Source organism: Lissotriton helveticus, chromosome 4_1, assembly GCF_964261635.1.
Source record: "Lissotriton helveticus chromosome 4_1, aLisHel1.1, whole genome shotgun sequence".
In the NCBI taxonomy this organism is placed as follows: domain Eukaryota; kingdom Metazoa; phylum Chordata; class Amphibia; order Caudata; family Salamandridae; genus Lissotriton; species Lissotriton helveticus.
The window spans coordinates 105,806,567-105,834,317 of record NC_136063.1 but is presented as its reverse complement, the minus strand read 5'-3'; the positions used below and the strand labels follow the sequence as shown (position 1 = coordinate 105,834,317).

General features: G+C 47.3%; 1 protein-coding gene across 4 annotated transcripts in view; it reads left to right on the top strand.

Annotated features, from left to right (window-relative positions):
• WDR97 (WD repeat domain 97) overlaps positions 1-27,751 on the top strand; it is a 357,055-nt gene that overhangs the window by 93,501 nt on the left and 235,803 nt on the right. For all 4 annotated transcript variants that reach the window (XM_078686528.1, XM_078686527.1, XM_078686526.1 and 1 more), the window contains 2 exons: positions 7,828-7,918; positions 24,294-24,426. In XM_078686528.1, coding sequence (XP_078542654.1) covers positions 7,828-7,918; positions 24,294-24,426 — 224 coding nt within the window. The remainder of the gene's footprint in view (positions 1-7,827; positions 7,919-24,293; positions 24,427-27,751) is intronic.

Genomic DNA, 27,751 nt, shown 5'->3' with positions numbered 1-27,751 from the left:
CTAGGATAGGGAATAGGTTTAATGTACTATCCAACACCTTCCCTACTATCCACGGGGACTAGAGTTGGAATAGTAAATTAAACAATTCACTATCCAGCCTAAAAGCACTATGCGTTGTAATGGTATGCGTTGTAAAAACCGCGTTGTAAAAGCATGCAATGTAAAAGCATGCATTGTAATGTCATACATCCCTGGGGAACTAGGTTTGAATCTTGGCGAGAGGCTCAAGCATACTGTGATTCTGGACAAATCACTTAATCTCCCCGTGTCTGAAAAGACAAAGGATGGAAGGAGAGGAACGAATGACTAACAAAGAAAAAAGAAAGAATGAAATTAAAAAGTCAGTAAAGAAGGGAAGGAAGGAAAGGGTGGAAGAAAGAAAGATAGCGAAAAGTGAGGAAGAAGGAGAAGGAAAGAGAAAGGAAGAAGAAAAAGAAGGAATGATTGACATGATTAAGAGAGAAAGGAAGAAAGGAGAGTAAAAAAACTGAGAGACAGAAGAAGCGAAGAAAAGAAAGCATAAGAAATGAAAGAAAACAGATATTTAAATGTACGGTGACTCCCAAAACTGCATCCCTAGATAATGCCTAATAACCCATGAAATGTTATTACTACCATTGAGGTTAATGAAATGATGCTTTTCGTTCAGTAATCCTTAAATCAAAAGATTATTAAGTTCAAATCCAGCAAAATTCATTATTTGACACCATGATATGAGATTCAACGGTCAATCATCAAAATATATAATATGTGTTTTACAGCTAAAGCCAGCACGTGCACCCCCCTTAGCAGACGGACAGCAGCATAGTGTATTGACACCAAAAGGTAGTACAAGCTCGTCCGAGTCAGCCTTTGAGCTGCAGATAGCTCGCAATCAACCTGTTGGAAACCCGAGCAATAAGGTCTTGTAACGGGGCCCTGGCAATAGCACACAGGACCAAAATCTGGCGAAAGCAAGGGCAGAGTAGCAGGCCATGAAGAATATGTATGTCAATAGTGTCTCTAGAGCTTTCGCTGAATGGTTGGGCCTCACAACCATTATCGGCTATAGAATTCTGTGTTGTCTGAAGAAGATGAGTTGGCGTCAAGAGCGAAATCCCTCATACATAACAAGGCCAGAAGGGGAGGAGGAACATGGCGGCGGCAGGCTAACGGCTGTCGCGGAGCTCTCCGTCCGAGTGCACCAGGAAAACAACTTGGATGTCCCCACACGGAAATTCACGGTGAGAATGGGTGGTAAGGAGACCGCAAGATAGCTACGCGGTAAAAACAAGTTTTTCTTTTCTCCTTTTCGTTAAAAGAAAAAAACAAGCAGAGTAGTGGCGGCGGCGAACGAAGATCGGCGCTAGGACCCAGGGAAGTGGTCAATCTGAATGCACGCCGGGAGGACGAGGAGGGGCTGCTGCAGGTTAGGACAAACGACGATTTGGGAACGGCCCCAGGAGCAGCAGCCGAGGAGTTGGTGACGGGTGCGACGGTTGTTTCATCGAAGCAGACAAAGAAGATAAGTTTAAAATCAGGGACTGTGGTTTGGAGCTCGGGGGGGGTTAATTGGAAGTGGGAAGCGTGGCAGTACACAAAAGGTGCGTTTCTACACCATTACAGAGGTCCTGTGTGCTGGGGGCATTTTTCCGCTTCTAGATCCTTAACCTCAGTAACCCCAGTAACCCCAGTAAAAGGAAGTGTACGTATGGAGGCAACCTTGCCTACAGGAGCACCAGTTTTGTCTTGTCAGAGTCAAGTTAGCTCTGATATCCTAACGCCAGCAGGGGCAAATTCGGCAACAGGGATTTCGGAGCCTGGAGGGAAAGATCGGCTCAGTACCAAGCAAGCTAGAAGTAGAGGAGAGGTGGTAATAAATAGATACCAGCTGAGATCAAAACAAGAACTAAAGCAGCAGGGGGTCTTGGATTTAGCTGAATTGGGCGAGAAGGTGAGACCCTCACCACTTACACCACACAAAAGTAAGAGGAAGTGGAGCACTAAGAAGAGTATCAGCAGTAAACTCCCTCAGCAGATCTCAACACAAAAAAATACTCCCTCTCTTAAAAGTTATTTTAAAGTGATTGAGAAAATGAATTCTTTAAAAGAAAGGGCTAATGTAGAAGAGGACTGGCAGTCCACCCATATTACTCAGACCCCTTCTTTATCTGTTCTGGCCTTGGATAACCGGTACTCCCCTATTGCGGAAATACAAGCCGAGGAGGTGTCAGAGGATCCAGAGAGCCCAGTTAACCTGGACAACGACATTCTGATAAGTGGCAGTAATAGTCTGACTGAAAACCCTCTATCCCATCGAGACTCTACGATTACACAGACATCAGAGGTCGCAGTGTGTAACCACACGGATACCACTAACACTGCAATTACCTTAACTCCTAAAACCCATGCTAGGTCAGAAAAGGATACTGCTCAGTTTTCCACTCCCCCCCAGGAGCTTGATAAGATTGGGCTCCTATTTCACTCATTGAGGGGTGATCTGCCGGAAAAATTTGAAATTTCTGAGGCAAACTAAAAAAGATTGCACAATAGGTTTGATCTTTTGGAAACCAAACTGGAAGGGATAGAGGCCCGGACGGTTACACTGGAAAAAAAGGTTTCTACCCTCTCAGTTACTACGGCAGAGAACAGTGAGGACCTTTGCACCTTAAAAAAACAAAATAAGGCTCTAATGATGGACATGGAGCGGTTGGAGACTCACTCAAGACGGAATAATCTTCGCATTTTGAAGATACCAGAGGGGGAAGAGGTAGGAGATATTAAAGCCTTTGTCTGCAGACTCCTTAGAGAGGGTGTTTTAAAAGATCGCTTAGATATAGATCTAGAAGCGGAAATTCAGAGAGTACATAGAGACCCTTTCAGACTACACCCAGATCGCAAGGGACCCAGGAAAATTCTGGTCTATTCCCAGACCTACAACGTTAAGGAGTTGATACTTAGTAGAGCCTTAGCAAGCGCCTCTCTCCACTATCGGGCCAACCCATACCAAAGTAGGTCTGACATAGGAGGAAGAACGGCTCAGAGACAATGGGAACTGGGTTCAAGAATGCCTGAACTTAGATCATTGGGAGTGAGAGTACAGATGAAGTTTCCAGCCATGCTTAAAGTTATGTGGAATAATAAAATGTACACCTGTAATCAGCCAGAAGAAGTTGACAAACTGTTACGGAACATGAGGGAGTAGGTTAGTTGGAAGTATCTAGCATCTTAGTACTGAGCCTACTTAAACCTAACTTCCACCTGCATCTATTGCTTATATGAAAAAAATGAACATAGTAATTTGAGATACTGTTTAATTTCCTTTGAGTAAAAAATAAAAAATATATATATATATAAAAAGGGCGGGTTTGCACATCACACTTAAAAAAAAAAACCTTTCTAATATACCAATTCACACCGATAATAGATGATAGGGGCAAGGGATAGGATAGACAGGGTGCTGAACGACGGAGAGCTTCACAGGGGCGAGACAACGCCCAAGATGAAGGGAGGGTTCCTCAGGGGAGGGAGTGGGCGGGGGGGAGAGAAGGGGTAAAAAGAATAAAACGTCCTCATTCGACCACAGAAATACAAATATACATATATACAAACAAATACAAACATATAGATACACATATAGACACTCAGATAATGCTTTTCTCCTGGAGAGTTGCTGGGAGGGTAATATTTGGTTATGGCGGTAAACCCATATACAAGTAGTAAGATCATTTCCTGGAATCTCAATGGAATAGGAAGTTTCAGGAAACAACAGAGGGTTTGCGATTTCTTAAAGAACGTAGAGGCTAGCATATATTTATTGCAGGAGACCCATCTTGAGGCAAAAGAGTGTAAGAAGGTCTTCGAGAAAAGGCGTTGGGTACAGGACGTTTTATGTTCCAGGCAAAAAGGAATATCCAGGGAGGTTGCAATAATCATCAGGGCAAACAAGGGAATTAAAGTACAGAGTTGGGATACTGACCAGTCAGGGAGGTGGCTGGTAGCGGAACTCCTGATCGCTAGTTCACCGTACACATATGCAGTATATTACGGCCCAAATGAGGACAATGAAACCTTTCTTCGTAATCTTGAGAGGGTTTTAATCTTGAGCAAAGCACCTCTCATTCTTGGGGGAGACTTTAATCTCATTCTAGATACTCAGTTGGACCGTACCTCCAGAGCAAGATATGTCCCGCCCAAAAGGTCTCTTTTAGTTCTTAAGAACATAAGGAAAGAATTTAACTTGATGGATGCCTGGAGAACTAAGAATGGTAACCTAAGAGAATATTCTTTTTACAGTAAAAAGTACAAACAATTCTCAAGAATTGATTTATTCCTGGTAGACCACTCCTTTGAGTCAGTTTTGACTTCAGTTACTCATATTCCAGTGGGCCTTTCAGATCACTCAGTGGTACAACTAAGTATTAATTTTAAAAATATTGTTACTGAACGTAGATGGACCCTAGATAGAACTATTCTACTAGATGATAATATTGGAGTTAAAATTAAGAGTAGCATAACAGAGTACTTTTTATTCAACGTGGGTTCTGCTACAGAACAAACTGTCTGGGAGTCATTCAAGGCCTTTCTTAGAGGTTTATTGGGACACCAGATGAGACAAAAAAGAAAAGAGATAAAAGATAGAGAAACTAAAGATTTGGACTCTATTAAGTAGAAAGAGCAGGAACTTCAGCGGGCTGCTCTAGAGGAAAGAGAGAAGATCCCAGAACTGGAAAAGGAGCTTTTGGAGCTGCAGCTGAGTCTCAAAGCTAAAGCAGATAAACTGATCCACGACAGATGGGAGACCAGCAAACTAAAAAACTTTGAATATGGAGAGAAGTGTGGGGCACTTCTAGCATGGAAGGCCAGATCAGATAGGACCAGGAATAACATTAAGACCCTGCTCCAAAGAACTTCGGGAGAACAGCTGACTACGGACGAAGAGATTAGGGATGAAGCTAGGGGTTTCATGGAAGAGTTATACCAGGAAAACATAAAGATTGGAACAGAAGATTTGGAGAAGTGGTCGAGCCAAAGGGTACTACCCCAATTGAGCGAGGCAGATAAAAAGACCCTGTAAGGGGAGATCACTGAAGGGGAAATTAGGGTACAGCTAAAAAAGATGAGCAGGAATAAAGCCCCAGGTCCAGACGGCCTACCAACGGAGATCTATAAAGATAACGTGGAAGAGATTCTTCCATACCTGTGGTCTCTCTTTAACAATATATACCAGCAAGGATGGGGTATCCCACCCTCATGGTTTGAGGCCACTATTACTCTAATAGCTAAACCTAATAAGGACCCAATGAAAATAGAGTCTTATAGACCTATTTCTCTTCTGAATTCCGACCTTAAAATATTTTCGGGGATTCTGTCTGAGAGGCTATCCAAAGTCATTAAAACTATCATCCATCCTGACCAAAGGGGGTTTATCCCAGGCCGACAATTAAATGAGCAATTGATTTTGTGGAAGAAAAGGGACTGCCACTGGCCATCTTGGCAATAGATGCCGCGAAGGCCTTTGATCAAGTCAACTGGGTGTTCCTTTGGGACACCCTGACCAGGTTTGGCTTCCCACGACCCTTTATTCAGGCTGTTAAAGGATTATATGGGAACCCACGGGCAAAAGTCTTAATTAATGGTTGCCTGACGGACTGGTTTGCGATATCAAGAGGGACGAGACAGGGTTGTCCCCTGTCTCCTCTCCTCTTTGATTTATACATCGAGCCTTTCGTTACAAAGTTAAGATCAGATTCAACAATCATCCCTTTCAAAATGGGCGGGCTGGAGTTAAAGACTGCACTGTATGCTGATGACTTGTTGTTATACACCATCAATCCATTAGAGGCCATTCCGAAGCTATTTAAACTAGCAGAGGAATATGGAGTAGTCTCAGGATACAGCATTAACAAGAGCAAAACAGACATAATGAGTTGGAATAGTCCTGTCCCTATACCCGGCGTGAAAACAAAGATCAGGTATCTAGGTATCTATATTACGCAAAAACTGTTGGATATACCCAAAATAAGTTGGCAAATAGTTGTGCAAGATATAACTAAATTCCTACAAAGATGGACTGATTTACCTCTCAGTATATATGGTAGAGTTAATTTAATTAAAATGGTAATACTGCCTAAAGTGACTTTCCTATTTAATAGTATTCCACTGACATTTCAAAACAAAGATATTTCCAGCCTCCGGGGCAAGATAGGCTCATTTATTTGGGCCACCAAGTCACCAAGAATTGCTTGGAGGAAGTTGAGAAGGGGGTTAAAAATAGGTGGCCTGGCCCTCCCAGATCTGCTTCTCTACTGTTATGCGTTTCAGTTAAAAAAAATTAGACTCCTGGCTAATAAGTTAGATTCATTATCACACGGTCTTTTGTTTCAAGCAATGCTATCCGACCTTCCTAAGGGTCTTGAATTCTTTTTGTTTAAATTCGGCGCCCAAAAATTTGACAAAAAAGTCCGCTTAAAAATCCTACTTACAGCCCTTAAACTGTGGCAAGCAGTTTGTAAAATCTGGAAAATTCCCTACTACAACTCCCTGGCTCCAATCTGGGACTCCCCAGGAATACCAGAATGTCTATTAGATCGTCTTTCTTCCCCCTTGAGAGAGGCAGGCTTTGTACGATGGGGAGACTTACAGGCTAATCTAGATCTCCTAGATTGGGCATCCATATCTAATATGACAGGAAGATCCCTCACAAGGTTTAACTATTATCAACTATCATCTTGGTGGGGAAGTCAAAATTGGGTGTCAGAAGTAGAGGGATGTGAATTCCTAGAATTAGCCAATAGACAAGAAGGATGGAAGGGAGAGGTTTCATCATGGTATAATTTGTTAATAGGGGCAAAAGACAGACAGGAGGAAGAAATTTTGAAACTTTGGGGGGATATATTGGTAGATGGCACGGAAAAGCAACTGGAGGTTTGGATAGATTCATTCATAATATCTCAAAAAACAATAAAACCTGCAAAACTCAGAAAGAATCATCTTTACATGGCACACAGGGTTTACTGGACTCCCTCAAAATTGACAAAAATATCTGGAGAATCACACTTTTGTCCTAGATGTAAGCTTTTAGCGGCAGATGACCTACACATTTTTGCAGATTGTCCGGAAATCAAAAACTATTGGATATTGGTCTGCACTTTTTTAGAGGAGGTACTGTCTAGACCAGTCACTTGCAGTCCTAGACTGATTCTTTTGGGTTTAACAGAGGAATACGACATCAGAGACAGTATCACTCAGTTCATATTTTATGTGATTGTCATCACTAGGAGGGAGGTCTGCAGAGAATGGAAATCTCCAACTCCTTTAAGGTTTGCAGACTGCCTAAAAAACATCATGGCTATAAGCAAAATAGATCTGCTGTGCAGGGGAGAGGGTGCGGCAAAGATCTGGGCTCCATTGATAAAATGGTCGGACAGTTAGAGAATAAAAGTCCAATGATTATGCCAGGGGTTTGTGGTCTGGTCCTCCCCGGGACAAGGTACATCGACATCGAACAGGGGAGTTGGACTAGTAAAAAGCCTACCTCTGGGAGACCTTTTAACTGCTAAGCATAAAACTCCAGGGCGCACAGTTAGGTTTTGTGTTGGCAGACTTGAGAGTTTCCATCTATAGTCATACCATCTGGTGGCATATATGAGGACAAAAAATAAAAAGAGCGAAATCCCTCCTCAGACATTTGAGGTAGCGCTAAGAAGGGGAAGCTGGTGATCAACAATGGAGGTGGAACGGGGAGAGTGGTGGTGATTGAGCTTGTGGGTTAAAGTTGAAGAGGAGAGTGGTGGTAATACCGCTCTTAGCATTAAATCTCTGTCATTTGTTTTCTGATATCCGTAGGTCTTTGCAGTCATCCCCGTCTTAAAATCTTTGCATCCTCCAGCAGAGATGGGTCTGTGAAAATCTGGAACCATCAGAATCAGCTGGTCAGGTGAGGAGAACCATGAATGAGTCAAGCTGTATTTTGCACTTTGCTCTTCTATGTGTAGACCCACCACGCAGAATCCTTTTTTGTGTTGTTAAACTAACATTGCAGAACACAGTTCTGCAATGTTCAACTCTCACTCCACACACCATGACTACATAATACATTTAGACACCACAAGATCCCAGAAACTCCCTGTTAGACCTGACAGCCCTTTGGGTGGTCCCTCCAAATTTTTACTCCCTTTTCTGCCTTCCCATTCTTTTTCTTTTTGTCCACTACATTTTTTTTTGGTGTTGTCCATAGATCTCTGGGCGCTCCATGATGTCTAATTAACCATGAGGCGCAGGTGCTCCTTTAAAATGAACGGAGTGTGAGAGTCATTTTTAAAATGGTGGCCTATCATCTGGCAAGTTTCACCTCAGAGCTTGGTGCCATAGGGGGACATGAGGGGTTCCAGAACTTTCTGGACCTCTCTGGACACTCCGGGCACAGGCTATATAAGGTAGAATGCGGGTCGGCCATTTTAGATTCGACTGAGGTTGAGATTGTCTAAGCTGGAGTGAAGGCTGTGGGGCGAGGAGGTTGGTGCGCTGTGCGGGGTCTGACTGCCTCTAGGGGCTGCTATCCCCACTTCTGATGCTGTCCTGAGGCGTGTGACTACCTCAAGTGGGGCAGTTAGGTCATGGACTGAGGGGGAATTGTCAGGTGAGAGCGCTGGAGGCTACATCCTGTATAAAGTCAAAACCCCTGCAGAGTAGGTCCCCGCCCTAGATGTCATCTCTTTTTTTCCCGGAAGTAGCGAATCCTCAAGGCGCTGCCTGAGTCTACTGACGGTGAGAAAGGAACTTACCCCCCCGTCGTTGCTGTGGACTCCCTGTGCTGGTGTGGCCTTACCGCCGCTGGTCTGTGAGAGCTCTGGAGGTCAGCGGGGACGCGGGGCTCGAGAACCGGAGCACGCCGCGGCCGCCTGACAGATCCCCAATTGCTTCGGCAGGAGGCAGGAATTGGTGTCGGGCCCCATTTGTGGACCGGATCCTGCGGGGAGAGCAGCGTTGTCAGAAGAGGGGGAGCCCCATCTCAGGAAGTAGGCACGGAGTAGAGGTAGCGTGAAAGAGGCCCCCGTTCTGGCGCTGACTAGAGGAGCGCCCGGAGGGAGTGAGGCGGGTCTGGAAGAAGTGAGGCGGGCCTGGAGGAGGTAACGAGGGAGGAGTCCGCCCTCCTTTTGGTGGGAGGAGAGGAACGCGGAGGCAGCGGAGGAAGCTGGCGGAGGTGAGCGACTTACCTCAGTGAAAGTCCTGCCTCCAGAGGCCTGCCCCCCTTTGAACTGGGCAATAAACTTCATTTGAGAACCACGAGTGAAAAACCTTAACAACACAGCCGTCTGATAACGGCCGGTTTGGACAAAGCAGCGTCCAGAAAGTAAAGTAAACAGGGATTCTGGCTGCGGGGCTGGGGAAGGTAGTTTGGTTCACGAAATTCCTCTGATGAGCCTGGTGTATTATGAGGCTTCTTGCCCAGGCTAAAAGAATGTATGGCTTAGCAGAGAAGCTGTAATCGGCAGGACAGACAGAAGAGATTTTCCCCATTCTTTACAAAGATTCAGCGAACCAAAGATTAATTAAAGAACTGTCCTTATCAAACATAACTCTAGGAGCTATTGAGGATTATCCAACTTAAGGCAGCTCATTCACGAGGGTAGAACTGTATCTCACTTGTGTAAATGCATGTTTTGTTACCCTCCTTTGACCTAGTATATGATTAGGCTGCCAAGCTGTAAGTAATGTATAACTGGAATCAGAGTGATGTGCTTTAAAGAAAACTAACAATAACATGACTAAATAAGATTCACTGGCATCACATGATTTAATGCTGTGTTTTTCCACACAAGTTAAGAGTATTAAATGTGGAGTGATGAGTCAATAAGAAAAACGCACTTGGAAATAAACCTTAAGAAGAATAGATAAACTTTTCTATTTTTCTAAATAGAAGGTGTGGTGTCAATTTTTGGGTGGACGTACGCTGGGTTACTGTGTGAGTGTGACGCAAGTACATCAGACAGCTTTAGAGATAGGCCTTACCGCTTGAACCTGGCTACCCTAGGTGGACCGGTAACCCCAGGTCCAACATATTGGTGTTCAGCGGTGGGATAAGAGCTTGTGCTTGCGTCCACTTAGCAGTGGCTTAGTGTGCACCACGTGCCTACAGCTGGAGTTTTCTCCTGGCGGACTCCCTAATTAGAAGTTTTGTTTTTTCAAATTCTTCTCTGGTGGTGGGTGGAGGTAGCCCTTAGTAACGCCTCTTCTTGAATTCTCCAAAACAACTGTCTGAGGCCCCGCTGGGCAAAATGGAGTTTGAATTAGATGAGTTGGAGACCTACAAAGCGGCCCAGCTCAAGGAATTCTGCCAAGAAAAGGGGGTGTTCTTTAAGCGTGGGGCAAAGAAGGTGTAACTTCAAACCAGCTTAAGAGCATGGGTGGCAGCTCACCCAGAATGGAGAAAGGAGGAGGAGGATCATGACAGTCATTGAAGCAGAAATGCTGTACCAAACCGATGGGGGAATTTACTCCCAGGTCCTAGGACACCTTCGAGGGCGGGCAGTAGTATATCTGGAAGGAGCCTGACTGCAGCAGAGTTAGCTGACAGGAGGGAGGAAAGACAATTAAAATGGGAGTTAGCTAGGTTGGAAAAGGAGAGGGAGGAGGCGAGGCTCGCTCATGAGCTTAGCCTAAAGGAGTTAGACCTCAAAGCCCTACAGGTAGGGACCTCCAGTACTCCTATTGGTGGCAGCGTACCTAAAGAAACAACCAGGGAACCCAAACCCTACCTGCCCAAGGATGTAGTCACCAGTTTTAGTGTGGGAGACGACATTGCCAAATGGTTGGCTGCCTATGAGGTCTCCTTAAGAGCCCATGGGATCTCAGAGAGTCATTGGGGGGGTGGTCTGTACCGGTATATGCCTCCGGGAGGGAGGGATGCGCTTCTAGCCTTAGAGCAGGAGGAACAGACTAATTACTCCACCATGAAAGTGGCCCTGATCAGAAAGTTTGGGCTGACCCCTGAGAAATACAGACAGAAATTCAGGAACAGCCACAAACTGGCTACACAAAACTGGGTGGATTTCCTAGACTATGCCAAGAAGGCCCTAGAGGGTTGGGTGCAAGGCAGCGAGGTGGTGGACTACGAGGGGTTGTATGACCTGGTATTGAAGGAGCACCTACTCGAGAAATGTTTTCCAGAGCTGCGTCAACACCTGGTGGACAGCAAGCTGACCAGCCCCAGGAAGCTTGCGGAGGAGGCGGACATTTGGGCTAGTACCTGGGTGTCCTCAAAGGGGACTGGAGGGGATTCCCAAAGGACTGGTCAGGGCGCTCCCCAGAAGAAAGAAGGAGGAGACAAAAAGAGGGAGTTCTCAAAAGCCCCCCAAAACAGTTTCCAAGGAAGGGGATCAGGTTTCACGCCTAGGTTTAATCCACAAAAAAAACAAACATCCTGACCATAGTCAGCAGCCAAGGGTTGTCCGCTGTTATGAATGTGGTGGGGTTAGGCACTATAAAGGAGATGTCAAGTGCCCAAAGAGACCACCCCCTCCCACTGGAGGAAAAACCCCAGGAGTGGCTAATGTAGTGCTCGGGGAGGAGTTGCCCTTGGATAAGGGAGGGGAGTGGGCGGGAATAACCTTAGTGTCCCTGGGAGACAGAGAGATGGTTCCTAAGATCCAGGTGCCCTCAAATACCACCAAGTATGGGCAGTGGGTCACCATCAATGGCCAGAGAGGGGAAGCTCTGAGGGACACAGGTGCCAGTATGACTATGGTAAGAAGTCATCTGGTGTCCCCAGAGCAGGTGATCCCCAACGTACTCCACCCCGCCGCGATGGCTGACGGCAGATTAGGTCACTACCCTGTGGCTGAAGTTCCCTTTGAGTGGGAAGGGGTCGCAGGTTCTCTTCGAGTTGCCGTAAGCCCTGCCGTGCCGGTCGATTGTCTGTTGGGGAATGATATGGAGCACAATGCTTGGATGGAGGTGGAATACCGGACTCATTCAGAGATGCTGGGTACACCTGATTGGGCTTGTGCAAGCACACGGTCCGCGACTACCCGGAGAGGGAGTTCGCAAGGGCTGGAGCCTGGAACAAAGGCACAGCCAGCTGCCAAAAAGGGGAAGATCCGGGGACAGGAGACACATGCCTTGGAATCCACACCCCGTGAGACGGATGGGACACCTGAGGTGGTGGATCTGGAGTCCACGGAGGGGGGTGTTGTCTCCCTGGAGGACCTACCTATCCCTGCCGAATGGCATGTGGAGGGGGGGCCTACCAGAGAAGAGTTTTGCCAGGGCCAGAAGGAGTGCCCTACCCTTGAGGGTCTGAGGCGACAGGCGGAAGCCCAGGCAGCAGGTAACATTGCAGGGAACTTCCACATTTACTGGGAGGATGGTCTTCTCTACAGTGAACCCAAGGCTCCGGTGCACGGTTCGTCACGGGCCTTGGTAGTTCCTCAACGTTATCGAGCCTTTCTCTTAGAATTGGCTCACGAAATACCCTTGGCAGGACACCTGGGTCAGGACAAGACCTTTGCCCGGCTTGTCCCCCATTTCTACTAGCCTCAAATGAGGGTGGCATCTGACACTTTCTGTAGGACGTGTGTGTCTTGCCAAGCCAGTGGGAAAACAGGGGTTAAGCTGAAAGCTCCCCTGGAACCACTACCTGTCGTTAGCACCCCCTTTGAAAGGGTGGGCATCGACATTGTTGGGCCATTGGATCCACCCACTTCAGCGGGTCACAGGTTTATCCTGGTTCTGGTGGATCACGCCACTCGGTACCCAGAGGCAATTCCTTTGAGGACCGTTACTGCACCTGCAGTGGCTCGGGCCCTGATGGGAATTTTTACCCGAGTGGGTTTCCCCATGGAAGTTGTGTCTGATAGGGGGACCAACTTCCTGTTAGCATATATGCGGGCTATGTGGAAGGAATGTGGGGTTACCTATCGGTTCTCCACCCCTTACCACCCCCAGACCAATGGTCTGGTAGAAAGGTTCAATAAAACCTTGAAAGGCATGATCAGAAGTCTGCCTGAGAGCCTGCGGAGGAAATCGAACGTCCTCCTACCCTGTCTGTTGTTCTCATACCGGGAAGTGCCACAGAAAGGAGTGGGCTTCAGTCCCTTCGAACTTCTGTATGGGCATCCTGTCAGAGGACCTCTCAGCCTGGTGAAAGACGGATGGGAAAAGACTCCCAAGAAGCTTCCCCAGGATGTGGTGAGCTACATGCTGGACTTCCGAAGCCAAATGGCTAAGTTGTGGAAGCAAGCTTCTGACAACTTGGAAGCCAGCCAGGCAGTTATGAAAGAGTGGTATGACCACAATGCTCACCCTGTGGAGTTGGAGCCTGGCCAGAAAGTGTGGGTGATGGAGCCTGGAGAGCTTAGTGCCCTCCAGGATCGCTGGACAGGCCCCTTTGAGGTGATTGAGAAGAAGGGCAAGGCTACTTACTTAGTGCACCTTAAGACCCCCCGGCAGCCCCATCGGGTGCTCCATGTCAACCGCCTCAAACCCCACCATGAGAGGCCCGAGGTCGTCTTGATGATGGTGACTGATGGAGCGGAGGAAGAGGAAAGTGAGCCTCTCCCTGATCTATTTTCGTCCCAAGAGAAGGATGGGTCTGTGGAGGGAGTGATTCTCTCGCCATCCCTAATTCCTGAACAGCGGAGGGACTGTCGCCAGGTCATGGAGCAATATTCCACCCTGTTCTCCCTTATCCCAGGAAGGACCCACCTGTGTACCCACGATGTAGACACAGGAGACAGTCCACCTGTGAAGTCTAAGACCTACCGGCTGTCAGATAAGGTGAAGGCCAGCATTCATAGTGAAGTCACTAAGATGCTGGAGCTAGGAGTGATTAAACCTTCAAGTAGCCCCTGGTCCAGTCCGGTGGTTCTGGTACCAAAAGCTGCCCCGCCGGGCACCACTCCGGAACTCAGGTTCTGTGTGGATTACCGGGGACTGAATTCAGTGACAAAAACTGATGCTCATCCAATCCCTAGGGTAGATGAGCTCATTGACCGGCTGGGAGCTGCCCAGTATCTGAGTACTTTTGACCTCACATCAGGGTACTGGCAGATCTCCCTTACAGATGGAGCAAGGGAAAGGTCAGCCTTCTCCACACCTGAGGGCCACTACCAGTTCTGTGTGATGCCCTTTGAGCTCAAGAACGCTCCTGCCACTTTTCAGCGGCTGGTGAACAAGGTCCTCTCCGGGATGGAGGCCTTCTCTGCTGCTTATCTAGATGACATTGCCGTCTTCAGCAGCAGCTGGGAGGATCACTTGTGTCACTTACAGGCTGTTCTCCAAGCCCTGAAACAGGCTGGCTTGACTATCAAGGCCAGCAAATGTCAGATCGGGCAGGGGTCGGTGGTGTACCTAGGCCACTTGGTGGGCAGGGGGAAGGTGCAGCCCCTCCAGGCTAAGATTGAGGCTATCTTGGCCTGGGAGCCCCCCAAGACCCAAACTGAGGCCAGAGCTTTCCTGGGCCTAACAGGATACTACCGTCGCTTTGTGAAGGGGTATGGCACAATTTTGGCACCCCTAACTGAGCTCACCTCCAAGAAGCAACCTCGACGGGTAGTCTGGACGGAGGCCTGTCAACGAGCCTTTGACACCTTGAAACAAGCAATTTGTGCAGCTCCGATCCTAAGGGCCCCTGATTTTTCCACAGTGTTTATCGTCCAAACAGATGCATCAGAGCATGGCATTGGGGCAGTGTTATCACAACTCAATGAAGAGGGCCTGGACCAAACTGTTGTCTTCCTATCAAGGAGACTGCTTCCCCGGGAACAGAAGTGGAGTGCGATTGAGCGGGAAGCCTTTGCGGTGGTATGGGCTCTGAAGAAGCTGCGGCCATACCTGTTTGGCTCACACTTCCTTGTACAGACGGACCACCGGCCCCTTCGTTGGCTGATGCAAATGAAGGGCGAGAATCCCAAGCTGTTGAGATGGTCCATCTCCCTACATTTACAAGTACCTCATCAACGCCGCTTGCCACCGCGTTGTCGGCGGGAATTACCGAGTTACAGTTTGAAGGGTTTTCTGTAAGTATTATTTGCTTAAAAAGACTTAAATCCATGCAACTGAACTTTCATCACGGGCACCATGTCGCCTAAGATTTTTTAAAATGTAAATGCCTTCAGTAGGCTCGGCTGGTGGAACCAACTGCCCACTACTTCTCTTACTGTTTAGTTGTAACTAACTCCAGAGCATCAAGCTATAGACTCGGCAGTAGAAAAAAACACAATCTTTTTATTTTTTATTTTTAGAGGTTTTATATAGCGCTGGCTAGACCTAGAGGTATCAGATCGATTTACATTGGTAAGAAGATAGTAACTGTTAAAACGCAATATTTCAGCAGCAAGGCAAAAACAATATATCAATAGCATAGAATATAAACAGAAAAAAGAGGAAAAACGCCATGAAATTACACATATAAAATAAACAGATAGTATAATAGCTATATACATATATACAAGGAAATTGGAGATCAAGTGCAGGGTGCAAGATTAAGGCCCCCAGTATTTATTGAGGAGGTGCATTTTGAGGTCTTTTTTTAAGCTGACCTAAGAAGGGTTACGTCTTAGGTCTTTGGGGAGGGCATTCCAGATGTTTGGGTCATTTCCAGAGAAGGAGCCAGTTAGTGTGGATTTCTTATTTAGCAGGGGTGGGACAAGGAGGAGAGCGTTAGTGCTTCTCAAAGGTCGTGTGCTGCCCGCTTTGCAGAGTTTATTTGCGAGGTTTGTCGATGTGTTTTGAGAGAACACTTTGTGTGCAATACACGCCTTTTTGTAGGCGGATCTGCCTTCAATGCCATTTGAGAGTTCTGAGGGCAGGGGAGATGTGGTTGAAACGTTTGCAGTCGGTGATGAGCCTGGCTGCAAGGTTGAGCACAGATTTGAGTGGGGCTAGGTGGACCTTGGGGATTCTGGTGAGGATGGCGTTACTGTAATCAATTTGCAAAAGGACAAGTGACTGAACTACTAATTTAAAGTCATTAGTTGGGATAAAGGGTTTCATTTTCTTGGGAGGACAGAGAGTGAAGAGGGCTACTTTAGCTAAGATTTTGATGTGGACATTGAGAGGTAGTCTATTGTCGATGGAGATACTAAAAGATTTTACTGAGTTGGGGGGCGGAGCTAGCCGGCGTCGGAGATGGCCGCCTGAACCGTTTGCTCCTCCGCCTGAATAACGATCCTTGCAATTATCCTGTAGGTGCCGGTGCCCAATTGTGCAAATAAAGCACCCTTGCCGCTTTGTGGGGTGAGCGGCAGACGCTGGCCTGGTAACGACCGACGCCGACCCTGCGAAGAGCTGTTTCTAGGTCGCCTCAGCGGGAGGCGCCTGGAGCAGAGCTTTTGACTGGGTGTGAGTGTTTGATTGGTTCAAATGCTCCGTCCATCACCACCCCCTTTTGTACCGCGTGGAGCAGAGCTGCGGCCTGCTGAGGAGCCGCATGACGGAGCTGCCCAACCCTGGGGATCCACTGACGAGGAGAGCGCACCGGAGGACCACGGCAGTGGGGCACTGCATTTCTTCAGCGCCGTGGACGCTCACGCGAGGACCATACCCGCGCCAGAGTGCTGAGAGGCTGCCCGGGGGTGCGACGCTCGTCCTCGGGTCCCTGTTGCGGTGCCTCACCCGAGCCCCCGGCTTAAACTGCGCCGCTGGGCCTGTTCCTCTTGCTGGGGAGCGCCTGTTGATGCGGGCCTGACTCCTGGGACGGCAAGCCATCGAGTACGCTCCGAGGTGGGGCAGCGTAGGCAGACGCCGGGAGAGCTGCACTTTTTTCCCCCACTGGCCCTCAGCGGTGGGCCGCGGCCTAGCAGCGCGGCCCAAGGGGGGCATTAACGAAGTGTGGGAAGAGCACCCCAGGCTTGGATATTCAGCCTTTACCCCCCCTCCTTCTCAAACGTTGTACCGGAGCTCTACTGTGGGGGTGCTGACTGCATACAAGGGGACTTCGAACTGGCTCCATTAGACGATTACCCAGTGACGCCATTTTGTGACGCAAGACACACACCCTGGAGTAAAGAGTAATCCCCCACACTGACAGCAACTAGGTCGGCCCTGTTGGCGGAGCTATATTGGCCCCTTTCCTGATACATAAACACTACATTGGCAGACGCTACTGGTGCCTGCACTGTGGATTGAGAGCGCACGGACTGACGGGTACGGAAGCGTCCTTGTTCGGAAGGCCATCTAACGCCCGGCGATTGTCGCGGACATATCTGGGAATGACGTCTGGGTTACTTCTGTAGGCCTTGGACCATCGGTACTACACAGATAATACGTCTCCCTGACGCTACAGCTGGGCATAGAGACTGTGAGTCACGTAGCTCGAGTGCTGCTGGAGGCGGAGAGGCTTCAGGGAATCGAGATGGGTCTCCCTGACAGACCACAACCCAAAATATCATTTGATTCCATCAAGAAGTCAACGCCCACTGATACCCCTGCTCGCGAGGAGGACGCTGGACAAGGGAAAGCGACAGGGGGTGCGGACACTGAGTCAGACATACGCCACATTCTGCTCGCTATGGAAAAGAATTTACAAGGCGGTATTGCGTCATTGGGGACCAAAATGGACGCCTTAACGTACCGCATGGACAGCATGGCGGAGCGACTTGACAAACACGCCGAACGCCTAGACATGTCGGAGCGACGCATTGGCGAGGTGGAGGAAGCACAAACGACCCTAGACTCCGAGCATAAACAGCTAGGTAAAGTGATCCAACTTCTCCAGGATAAGGCCGAGGATTTGGAAGCAAGGTCACGTAGATGTAATATACGTATCACTGGCCTACCGGTAAGCAGCCCAACCGGCAATATGGAACTCTTTGTGGAGGCCCTGCTAAAGAAACTATTCAGTGATTCTGCGTTTTCCGGGATGTTCGTGGTGGAGAGAGCACATCGTACGCTAAGCCCGAGACCAAAGCTGGGGGCCCCACCTCGTCCAATTGTGGCCAAACGTTTGAATTACAGGGACCGTGACGTTGCTCTGAAGCTGGCCAGAGAGAAGCAGCCTTTGCAATATGAGGGGAGCACGATATCCCTGTTTCCGGACTTTACGGCCAGAGTACAGGAGGCACGACGTCAATTTGTCCCCATGAAGCGCCAACTGAGAGAGCTCGGGGTCGACTACGCTATGCTTTATCCTTTAAACTGCGGATCAACAGGCTGGGGAGGTCTACGATCTTCACGGATCCAAAAGCACTACAGAAAGCCATGAATGACTGGCGGAAGGACCGGCAACATTTCACGGACATTGAACTATCGGAGGAGGCCTCGGGAGGGCCCATGGATGAACAAGATTGACTCAGAGACCCGCTCACACTTGTGAAATTTTGCCGCAGTGGCTGCGGTGCGTGGTGATCTTTTCAGGAAGTTTCAGGCATTGCCTCACAGCAGCAGGACAGTACCTTAGCTGAATTGATGTCTCATCTTGGATTGCTGTGATAGAGCAGGGTAACAGTGAGTCGTGAGTAAACTGGGAGAGGGGTGCATTTACATTTTCACTTTAGGGGTAAGTGATTGGGATTCTTGATGTGTAAACTATATGCCGTCTATGGTGTCAGTTATTTGCTGTATATGACCCGACAATAGATAGGAACTGGGAGGTTAGTCATCCACTGTGAAGATATTTTCTTCCTTTACACGATGCCTGTAGTGGATGGGGTCGAATGGTACTATATGACAGCCATGGCAAATAAGTAGAACTCCTAGTGAACAATGGATACACACTGAACATTTCAGAGGGCACCGATTATCACCTAATGATGTATTCGTCTTGGCGGGGGGCGAGACGGGCGGAGAGTTTTTCTATCATCTATTACTGTAGACTACTTGAGAGCAGGCTACCTACGCCCCTGAGTGTTGCACACTTCCCCTTCCTGCCTTCCCTGTTGAGGGCATTTTTCTTTCTTGTTTTGCTCAGATTGTTTGCTTTTGAATTTGAATCAGGGAAGCGGGTAGCGGGGTGGGGGGAGGTAGGGGGACTTAATGGTTATTTGGGAGTGGGGAGGAGGGAAATGGGAGGCGGGGTATTGGGGCGCGGCCTTGTTGGGGTTAGGCATGCGTGGGTGGGGGGTAGGGCACTGTTGCAGGATATTTTCTTGTTGTTGTTTATGCAAATGGTTGAAAGCATATGTGTTAAGAACGTACTAGGGACTTCTATTGGCAGTGACGTTGACGGATGTGTGCGTTGCTTTCTGACGAATCGTAAAGCGCTTGATGACACACACCCACACAACCTCCATAATGGCCAGACCCTTCCACGGCGATGACATAGACCCTCCTTGACCCCCATCCCCAGTCACAACACAATATCCACGGGACAATGACACTATCACGTTGTTGACCTGGAATGTTAGGGGACTAAACGACCACAGGAAGGTCCGGAAGGTTCTTCAGTACCTGTCGAGGCATGCGATTGACATCACACTATTACAGGAGACTCATTTGAGAGCGGACAGTTCGACACTACACTACAGAGGGCTACATAATCGCGTGCACGCTGCTGGCTTCACCTCGAGTGCCAGGGGAGTGCTGACTTGGGTGAATCCGAGGTCCCTGTTGACATTTCAGCTGATTGACACGGACCCGGAGGGACACTACGTGATTCCGAAATGTACTGGTAAAGGTATGACATTCCATGTGATCAACACGTATTGCCCCAACTTTGACTGCCCCTCGTTTTATGTGACGCTTGCTGGTAAAATTAGAGACTTGGGAGAGGGACAGGTTCTGTGGGGCAGCGATCTAAACTTGACGCGGCACCCTGCCCTGGACCGATCGGATGGACCTAGCAGACGCCCTTCGGCCTCCTCTCGCGTACTTGACGCTGAGATGACCCGATTGGGATTACAGGACGTTTGGAGGACTAAACACCCCTCACAAGGGGGGTACACACACTACTCATCGTAATATAACATACACACCTGCATTGATAATTGGCTCCTCTCCGCGCATCTCCTCTCCAGGGTACAGGCGTGCGTGACACTACCACGTACTTACTCGGACCACTCCCCGGTACTGGTTACTCTCCGCGCCCCGGCGCGTCGCCCACCGCCTTTTTCATGGCGATTACCTCCATATGCGTTGCTCGATGACACTTTTCGCGAAGAGGTTGCTACCGCCATAGACACATTTTTTGGCAGTAATGAGGGCACGGTGGACTCCTTCCTTACGGTGTGGGAGACCTTTAAGGCGTACATGCGTGGCGTCATTATTTCCAAGCACGCTGGAGTCCTCAAGTCCATCCGAGATCGACTGTCACTCTTGGAGACCAGGCTGAAAGACATAGAGGCGCGTAGTGTTCGGGATCCGAGTGCAGACCTAACACGGGAGCTAGCGCAAACGATTTGTGAGTACCACGATGAGGCAGATGCTGACGTAAAGCATCTTGGGAAGTACGCTATTGCCAGATCGTATGGCGAGAGTGAACGCCCTGGTGCGGTCTTGGCCAAGATGGCTAAACAACGCAGACAAAATGCGACTATGCCCGCTTTGAGTTCCATGCTCACTGGGGAAGAGCTAGACGACACACAGGTGGCGGCCCATTTTCGTGACTATTATGCTGCTCTGTACGCCTCTAGGGGACCGATAGCGGAAGACCATATCACGGATTATCTAGCACATATTCAATTGCCTTGTCTCACCAACACCCATCGTGAGTTCCTGGCGCGTCTGTTTGAGAGGGAGGAGATTGTCTTGGCGCTGTCATCTATGAGGGCAGGCAGTGCTGGTTTTCCAGCCTCGTTTTATAAGATGTTCTCAGAACTGATCCCTAAGATGTTGAGGCTTGTTGAGCAGATCGCGGAAAGTGGACAGATGCCCCCAACAATGCGCGAAGCAGTAATCATAGCTCTCCTAAAACCTGATAAGCCCCCGGAGGATTGTGCCTCCTATCGGCCACTATCTCTTATTAATGTAGACACCAAGATTTTCGCAAAAATTATTGCTAATCGTCTTAGCTCACTGATCCCGACCCTTGTGGCCCCCGAACAAGCGGGATTTGTTCCCGTAATGTTCCCACTCACCCCAGCCACACGAAGGGTATACTCAGACTACCCTATACAATGGACCACTGATTCGGTCAGATACCTGGGCATACGGCTCCACACGGACGCGGAAGTGGTTCTAAGGGAAAACTATGGTGTAGCTGTCTCCAAATTGGAAGACGATGTAGAAAAATGGATCTGTCTTCCTCTTTCCGTAATGGGCCGCATATATCTATTGAAAATGATAGTACTTCCCCGTTTCTTATTTCTTTTTTAGCAATATCCCCTTGGTGCTGTCTGGGACGTTTTTTAGACAACTGCATTCCCTGATATTACGGCTGGTTTGGGCTGGTAATCAGCCCAGAGTGGCATGGGATATCCTTATCCGTCCTTATGAAGACGGAGGCCTGCAAGCTCCTGATCTGGAATTATATTATCGTGCCGCTCAGGGCGCTCACGCGTACGGCTGGATGCATGGCCCTGCAAACGCTCCCCACATACTTATTGAAGGAATAGTAGCTGACCCAGCTCCGTTACCGGCACTCATGGCTCGACCCCGAGATAGACACACCGGCCTATTAGATTCCCTTAATGCTGTTACGCACGCCTGGCACCATCTTATGGATGCAGAAGCTTGTTCGCTACTGTATGCCCCGGGGGCCAGACTGGAATGGTGCTCGTGGCTAGGTCCATGTACAGACAGAGGTGTTCTATCAGCACTTGCAAAATTAAACTTAACCACCATGGGAGATCTTTTCCTTAATGGCACGGCTCGCACTTGGGAAGAGGTGGACACAAGAGACGGCCTGAGCGCTCCGCCTCTTGCTCGGTTCCAGTTCCACAGGGTGAGGATTGCACTCAGAGACTTACTTGGGGAGGGTATGGAAGAACTACCGACGGTACTGACATATGACTATGTAGTCACAGCTAAGTCTCCGGCTCGTCTAATATCAAGACTCTATCGTGACACATTGACGGAGAAAACAACACATTACGCTAAACCCAGATTAGCGTGGCAGACCGATTTAGAGATCGATCTTCCCGAAGACAGGTGGAGGTATTGTTGCACCAATGTCAGGAGAGTCTCCCTCAACGGCCGCCACCGGCTACTACATTTTAAATTCCTTAACAGGGTGTACTACTCCCCTGAGCGCCTGTTTCGATATGGGCTACGAGATACTCCCAACTATGAAAAGTGCACTGCGCAATCTGCAGATTTCTTACACCTCGCCTGGATCTGTCCGAAGATTGCAGATTTTTGGCAAGCGGTTTACACCGAGGTGAACAGGGTCACTGATTTATTGTTATCCCCCTCATCGCTGCTTGCGTTGCTGGGGTATTCCAAAGATATAGCACCCGAATTCCGCCGTATGGTGGATATTGCTTTCCTAGTGGCCAAGCGCTGCGTAGCGCTCACCTGGATGAGAGGGCCCGTCCCAACGCTAACCAGATGGTCTAGGGATATGTTATACTGCTGCACACAAACGGGATTGTACAGTGAGTTATTACCCCCTCGTAATAGGCCAAAGAACTACTGGGCACTGTACCTGGAGAGGAGACCTGTAGCGGACGATGGTGACTCTGTAGACACGAGCTCAGACTTGGAGAAGGGGAAGGTGCGGGAACACACACTGCAGTGCAACGGGGTGGCAACATCTACTGAACGTACTGACACTGATGATGTAGGAGGGTGACAGGGTATCGACAACAATCGGTAACTCCCACTATCTAATGTAGTGCCGCAGTACCTGTTATTGATTGCACTTGTTTTGTGTCAACGGCCTGATGGGCTGGATGCGGGCGGAAAAGCAGGAGGGCTACGCACTGATAATGTGTTCATTATATCCCACATGGAGACTTGATGTGTGGGGGATTGCTACGTATGTCAGGGAGAGATAATGGCGTTGCTGTGAGTGATGCGCACATGCTATAATGTATAGTACTATCCGTATGATATGTATGTCGATGTCCTTGGTAAATTGATTGTAATCTTCTTTCTTTTTTTTATGCCAATAAATAAAATAAAAAATAAAAAAAGATTTTACTGAATTGGACAGGGAGAGTGAGCAGCTAAGGGTATTGAGGTCAGAGATCCAGGATTGAATGGGGAGAGGGTTATATTTTGGGGAGAAGAGAATGATTTCAGTTTTTGGGGGGTTGAGTTTGAGATAATGTAATTGAAACCAGGATTGGAACTCAGTGAGAGTTTTGTTAAGGTGTATGATGTCAGCATGGGTTTTGATCTTGTAGTAGAGTTTGGTGTCATCGGCATAGAGGTGGTAGTTGATTCCAGCTTGTTTAAGAATGAGGGTGAGGGGTTCCATAAAGAGGTTAAAGAGAGAGGGAGAGAGAATAGATCCCTGGGTGACTCCTAGGAAAACCGGAGTGCGGTTACATAGACAGTTGTTCATTTTGATTTGCTGAGTTCGGTGTTGTAGATAGGAGACAAACCGTTTGTGGGCAGTACCATTGAGACTGAAGCAATTTCTGAGCACATTAAGTAGAGCAGAGCGGTTAACAGTATCAAACGCTGCAGAGAGATCCAGAAGGATAAGAAGGCAGGTCTCGCCATTATCAAGGGAGTGGTGGATGTCATCGGCAGTTTCGGTGCTGCAGCCTTTCCCGAAGCCTGATTGTAGGGAGTAGAGTAAGTTGAAATTTTCTATGTGTTTGTGTAATTGGAGCGGACATATTTTTCAAGGGCTTTTGAAAGAAGGGTGGTTAGAGATGGAGCGACGATTGTTAAGGTCATTGGGGTCGGCATTAGGGTTTTTACCAATGGGATTGATTTGACCAAGTTGAAGGGAGATGGGGACACATCCTGTGGCAAGGGAGTTTGATGATTGTGGTCCAGATGGGGTGAGGATGTGCTTTAGGTCTTGGACAAGGTTAAATGGGCGGGGGTCTTTAGATTGGGATCGGTTCAAGTTTGGCAATGATGTTAAAGACTTGATGCTCAGTTACAGGGATGAAGTTAAGCAAGGAGGCATTGTTGTTTAGTTGTGAGTTACGGTGATAGGTTTCAAGAGGTGTAGATGAGGGTAAGTGTGGGCAGTAGTCTAGGGGAGGTGTAGTAGGTAAGTGAGAGGAATAGTTGAGGTGAGGTGCTGTAGTGGGTAAGAGTGAGGAGGGATGCGGGGTGTGGGGAATGCGGTATGTGTTTTACAACAATCTTCACAATAATGATTGAATCTAGGTAACTTAGACTTTATTTGTATGAAGCAAAATGGCATAGTGAGTGGGAACTGGAAGATCAAGCGTTCACCCCTTTGAGTCCCATCCCTGGTAAAATCTAGAAGATGACTAGAAGGTAACATCCACTTTGCTTTCTGTTTTCAGACACATCAACTTGAGCGCGATTCCTGAAAGTCTGGTGTTTGGTGGTAACCAAATCGACCTGCTTGTGGAAATCCAGAGACATATTTATCGCATTGACTTGGCCAAGCACTTGCCCATCCTTTATCAAGTGAAGGTACTGCATGTCATTCTCTAAGCCTTTCCCTGTCTTACATGTCGGCGCTATTTTATTACTGTAGGCACCGTATTGTGCGAGCGAATTGTGCGGTTGCTCGTAGACTCCATCCATATGTGGCTAGCTCTTTAATGCAGATCATACGTAGTGGATCAGTTCCTCGCTCAGGTTCACATTTTTTGTTCTCTTTATAGCAGTAGTACCTTATTGTTCTATATGCATCTTAAATCATTTTGACATGCAAGATTCTTCAAGTCAGAGATGGACTTATCTTGCATAATCCTGTTCCTATAGGCATCACCTTCCCTTGGGTTAATTCCACAAAATCACTTGAATTTACCGTCAACCAGAAAATAACCGTGCAACTCCACATAGCAACTTCTTTCCAACTCTCCTTACTCAGGAAGCTCAAGCCCGCCATCTCACCAGCAGACTTCAGAAAAGTGGTACAAGGCCCGTTTCTGTCTCACCTGGTCTACCCAAAGCCTCCACAGTACCTCACACAACCATTTTACACTCCGCTGCACATCTGGTTAAAGGAGGAAGAAAATCAGATAGCATTTCAACCCTTCTCTTAGAATGGGTGATAAATTACCTGAAAAGACTGCTGCCACTAGCTGGTCTCACACACAATGTGCCTCACCTCGGTCTGCCATTCTAGATTAAAAGCAAACTTTACATCACAGGTGGAAATACACATTATTTATTAACATATTTAATGTGCAGTGAACACCAGGGGTCTAACCTGTAGGCGCAGCACATAGATTTGACAGACTTTAGAGTTTCTTATGATAGCAACTTGAAAGATTGGCAATAGTAAACAATACAAGTATGACAGCGGCAGTCTCTTCACAGGGGGTTAGAGAGAATGGATGGACAGAGAGGTAAACCTATCCTAGTAGTGATCTGTTTAACAGAGGTGGGAAGGTGGATAGAGCAGCTAAGCGGGGAGTGTGGAGTAGAGGGGTGATGGAAATGTATCACATCACTGAGGCGCAGAGGAACACAAGTCAAATCAAAACTGCTTATTAATATTCCCATGAAAACAAATCTAAAACTCCAAACAAAACATTCTCCTGCCAAACACCCAGAGCTTGGAACCACCTCCCTGAAGATATGAGATGCAGTGCAAACTTCCGAGAGTACCGGGAGGTTCTAAAAACTCATCTCTTCAAACTACCTCAATAATAACAATAAATAATAATAATCCTGGCCCATGCAATCAATACACAGCACTCTGTGAGGGTTGATGGGCTTGTAGTGTTGTGACTACTCACACCTCAGCTGCTTTGGGTTTGCATCTTGTATGATCTATCAATCACCTTTTAATGTCAGAGTGCATCTGCTCCCTGTGCCAGGCAGAATGTGGGGTGATGGAGCTGTGATCCTTATTCTGTCTGGTTACATAAGTTGACCTCACCACTATCTGCATCGCTCAGTCTCAACAAGTTAATCTGTATTCATTGGAAATATATTGTTTATGTTTTGATTCACCAGCTTACTCAACTGTATCTATGTCTAATCTACTGTTGGATATGTAACCACAAATATATATATATATATATATATTCACTGAAAAAACCATAGGTTATAGACCATATATAGTTAGGAATTTGCATTTACAAAACCTTGAAAATTCACTGAAAAAACCATAGGTTAGAGACCATATATAGTTAGCTGGACATTTTATTGACATAAAACCAATGAAATTCCATATATAGTTAGTTGCACTAACTATATATCGCGCACCCGCAATCCACTGCTGATGATGTCACATATTACATCATTCATGACATGGTCAGTGACATCACTGATGACATCACTGATGACATCTCAAATGACATCACTGATGACATCACTGATGACATCTCAAATGACATCACTGATGACATCATCTAGTGTCTGTGTGTTTTTGTAAAGTTTAAATATGTTTTACATATTGAAGAATGAGTGGATGTATGGAAGACTGAGTTTGTGTGTGGCTGGCTGGGAGGTGTGTGACTCTGTGCATATCAATGTGTACTTGTATCAGTGATTGTATAAGAGAGTAAGTATGTGTTAGTATATGTGTGAAAAGTATGGTGTTCTGTGTTTGACTGTATAGATGAGGAAATCGAAGTGTGATTGATTCTTCACAGGACTGACTAAGTGTATGAGTGCATATGATAGTGTTGTAATAATGAGTGACTGTATGTATGAGTGATTGTATGGGTGAATGAGTGAATGTGTGTGTAGACGTAGGAATCAGTGAGTGCGTATGTAGTAACTGGTATTGGTGTGTCATGATGTCATCAGTGATGTCATTTGAGATGTCATCAGTGATGTCATCAGTGATGTCATCAGTGATGTCACTGAAGTATGGTGTTCTGTGTTTAACTGTATAGATGAGGAAATGGAAGTGTGATTGATTCTTTACAGGACTGACTAGGTGTGTGAGTAACTCCATGGATGAGTGGCAGTGTGTGAGTGTCTGCATAGGTGTATGAGTGCATATGATAGTGTTGTAATAATGAGTGACTGTATGTATGAGTGATTGTATGGGTGAATGAGTGAATGTGTGTGTAGACGTAGGAATCAGTGAGTGCGTATGTAGTAACTGGTATTGGTGTGTCATGATGTCATCAGTGATGTCATTTGAGATGTCATTTGAGATGTCATCAGTGATGTCATCAGTGATGTCACTGACCATGTCATGAATGATGTAATATGTGACATCATCAGCAGTGTATTGCGGGTGCGCGATGTATAGTTAGTGCAACTAACTATATATGGAATTTCATTGGTTTTATGTCAATAAAATGTCCAGCTAACTATATATGGTCTCTAACCTATGTTTTTTTCAGTGAATTTTCAAGGTTTTGTAAATGCAAATTCCTAACTATATATGGTCTATAACCTATGGTTTTTTCAGTGAATTTCATTGGTTTTTTAAAAGCTAATATCTATAGCTGTAAAATATATTCTTTATTACGTGACGTATCACGTAGCCACGTGAGACGCCTCGTGACGCGTCGCATAACCGTGACGTATCGGCTCTGCAGCGCAAACAAAACCCGTAACGTAAGCGTGCCGGAGCACGCTTACAGATATATATATTTTTTTTAACCTTAATTAGACAAAATCCACACGTGCACATATCTTGAGGCCTTGCAAAGGCACATCAAACAAACAGTCCCTACAATTTTGCCAAGTTTGCTGGAAATCTATTCCCTTAATTTTTTTTTTACTGTTTCTCTTGGTTTTCCCCTTGTTACGCTTACCGGGACGCTACCCGGTACGCGAACCGGACGCTCCAAAAACACAAGATGGCGGACTCCCGCTACGC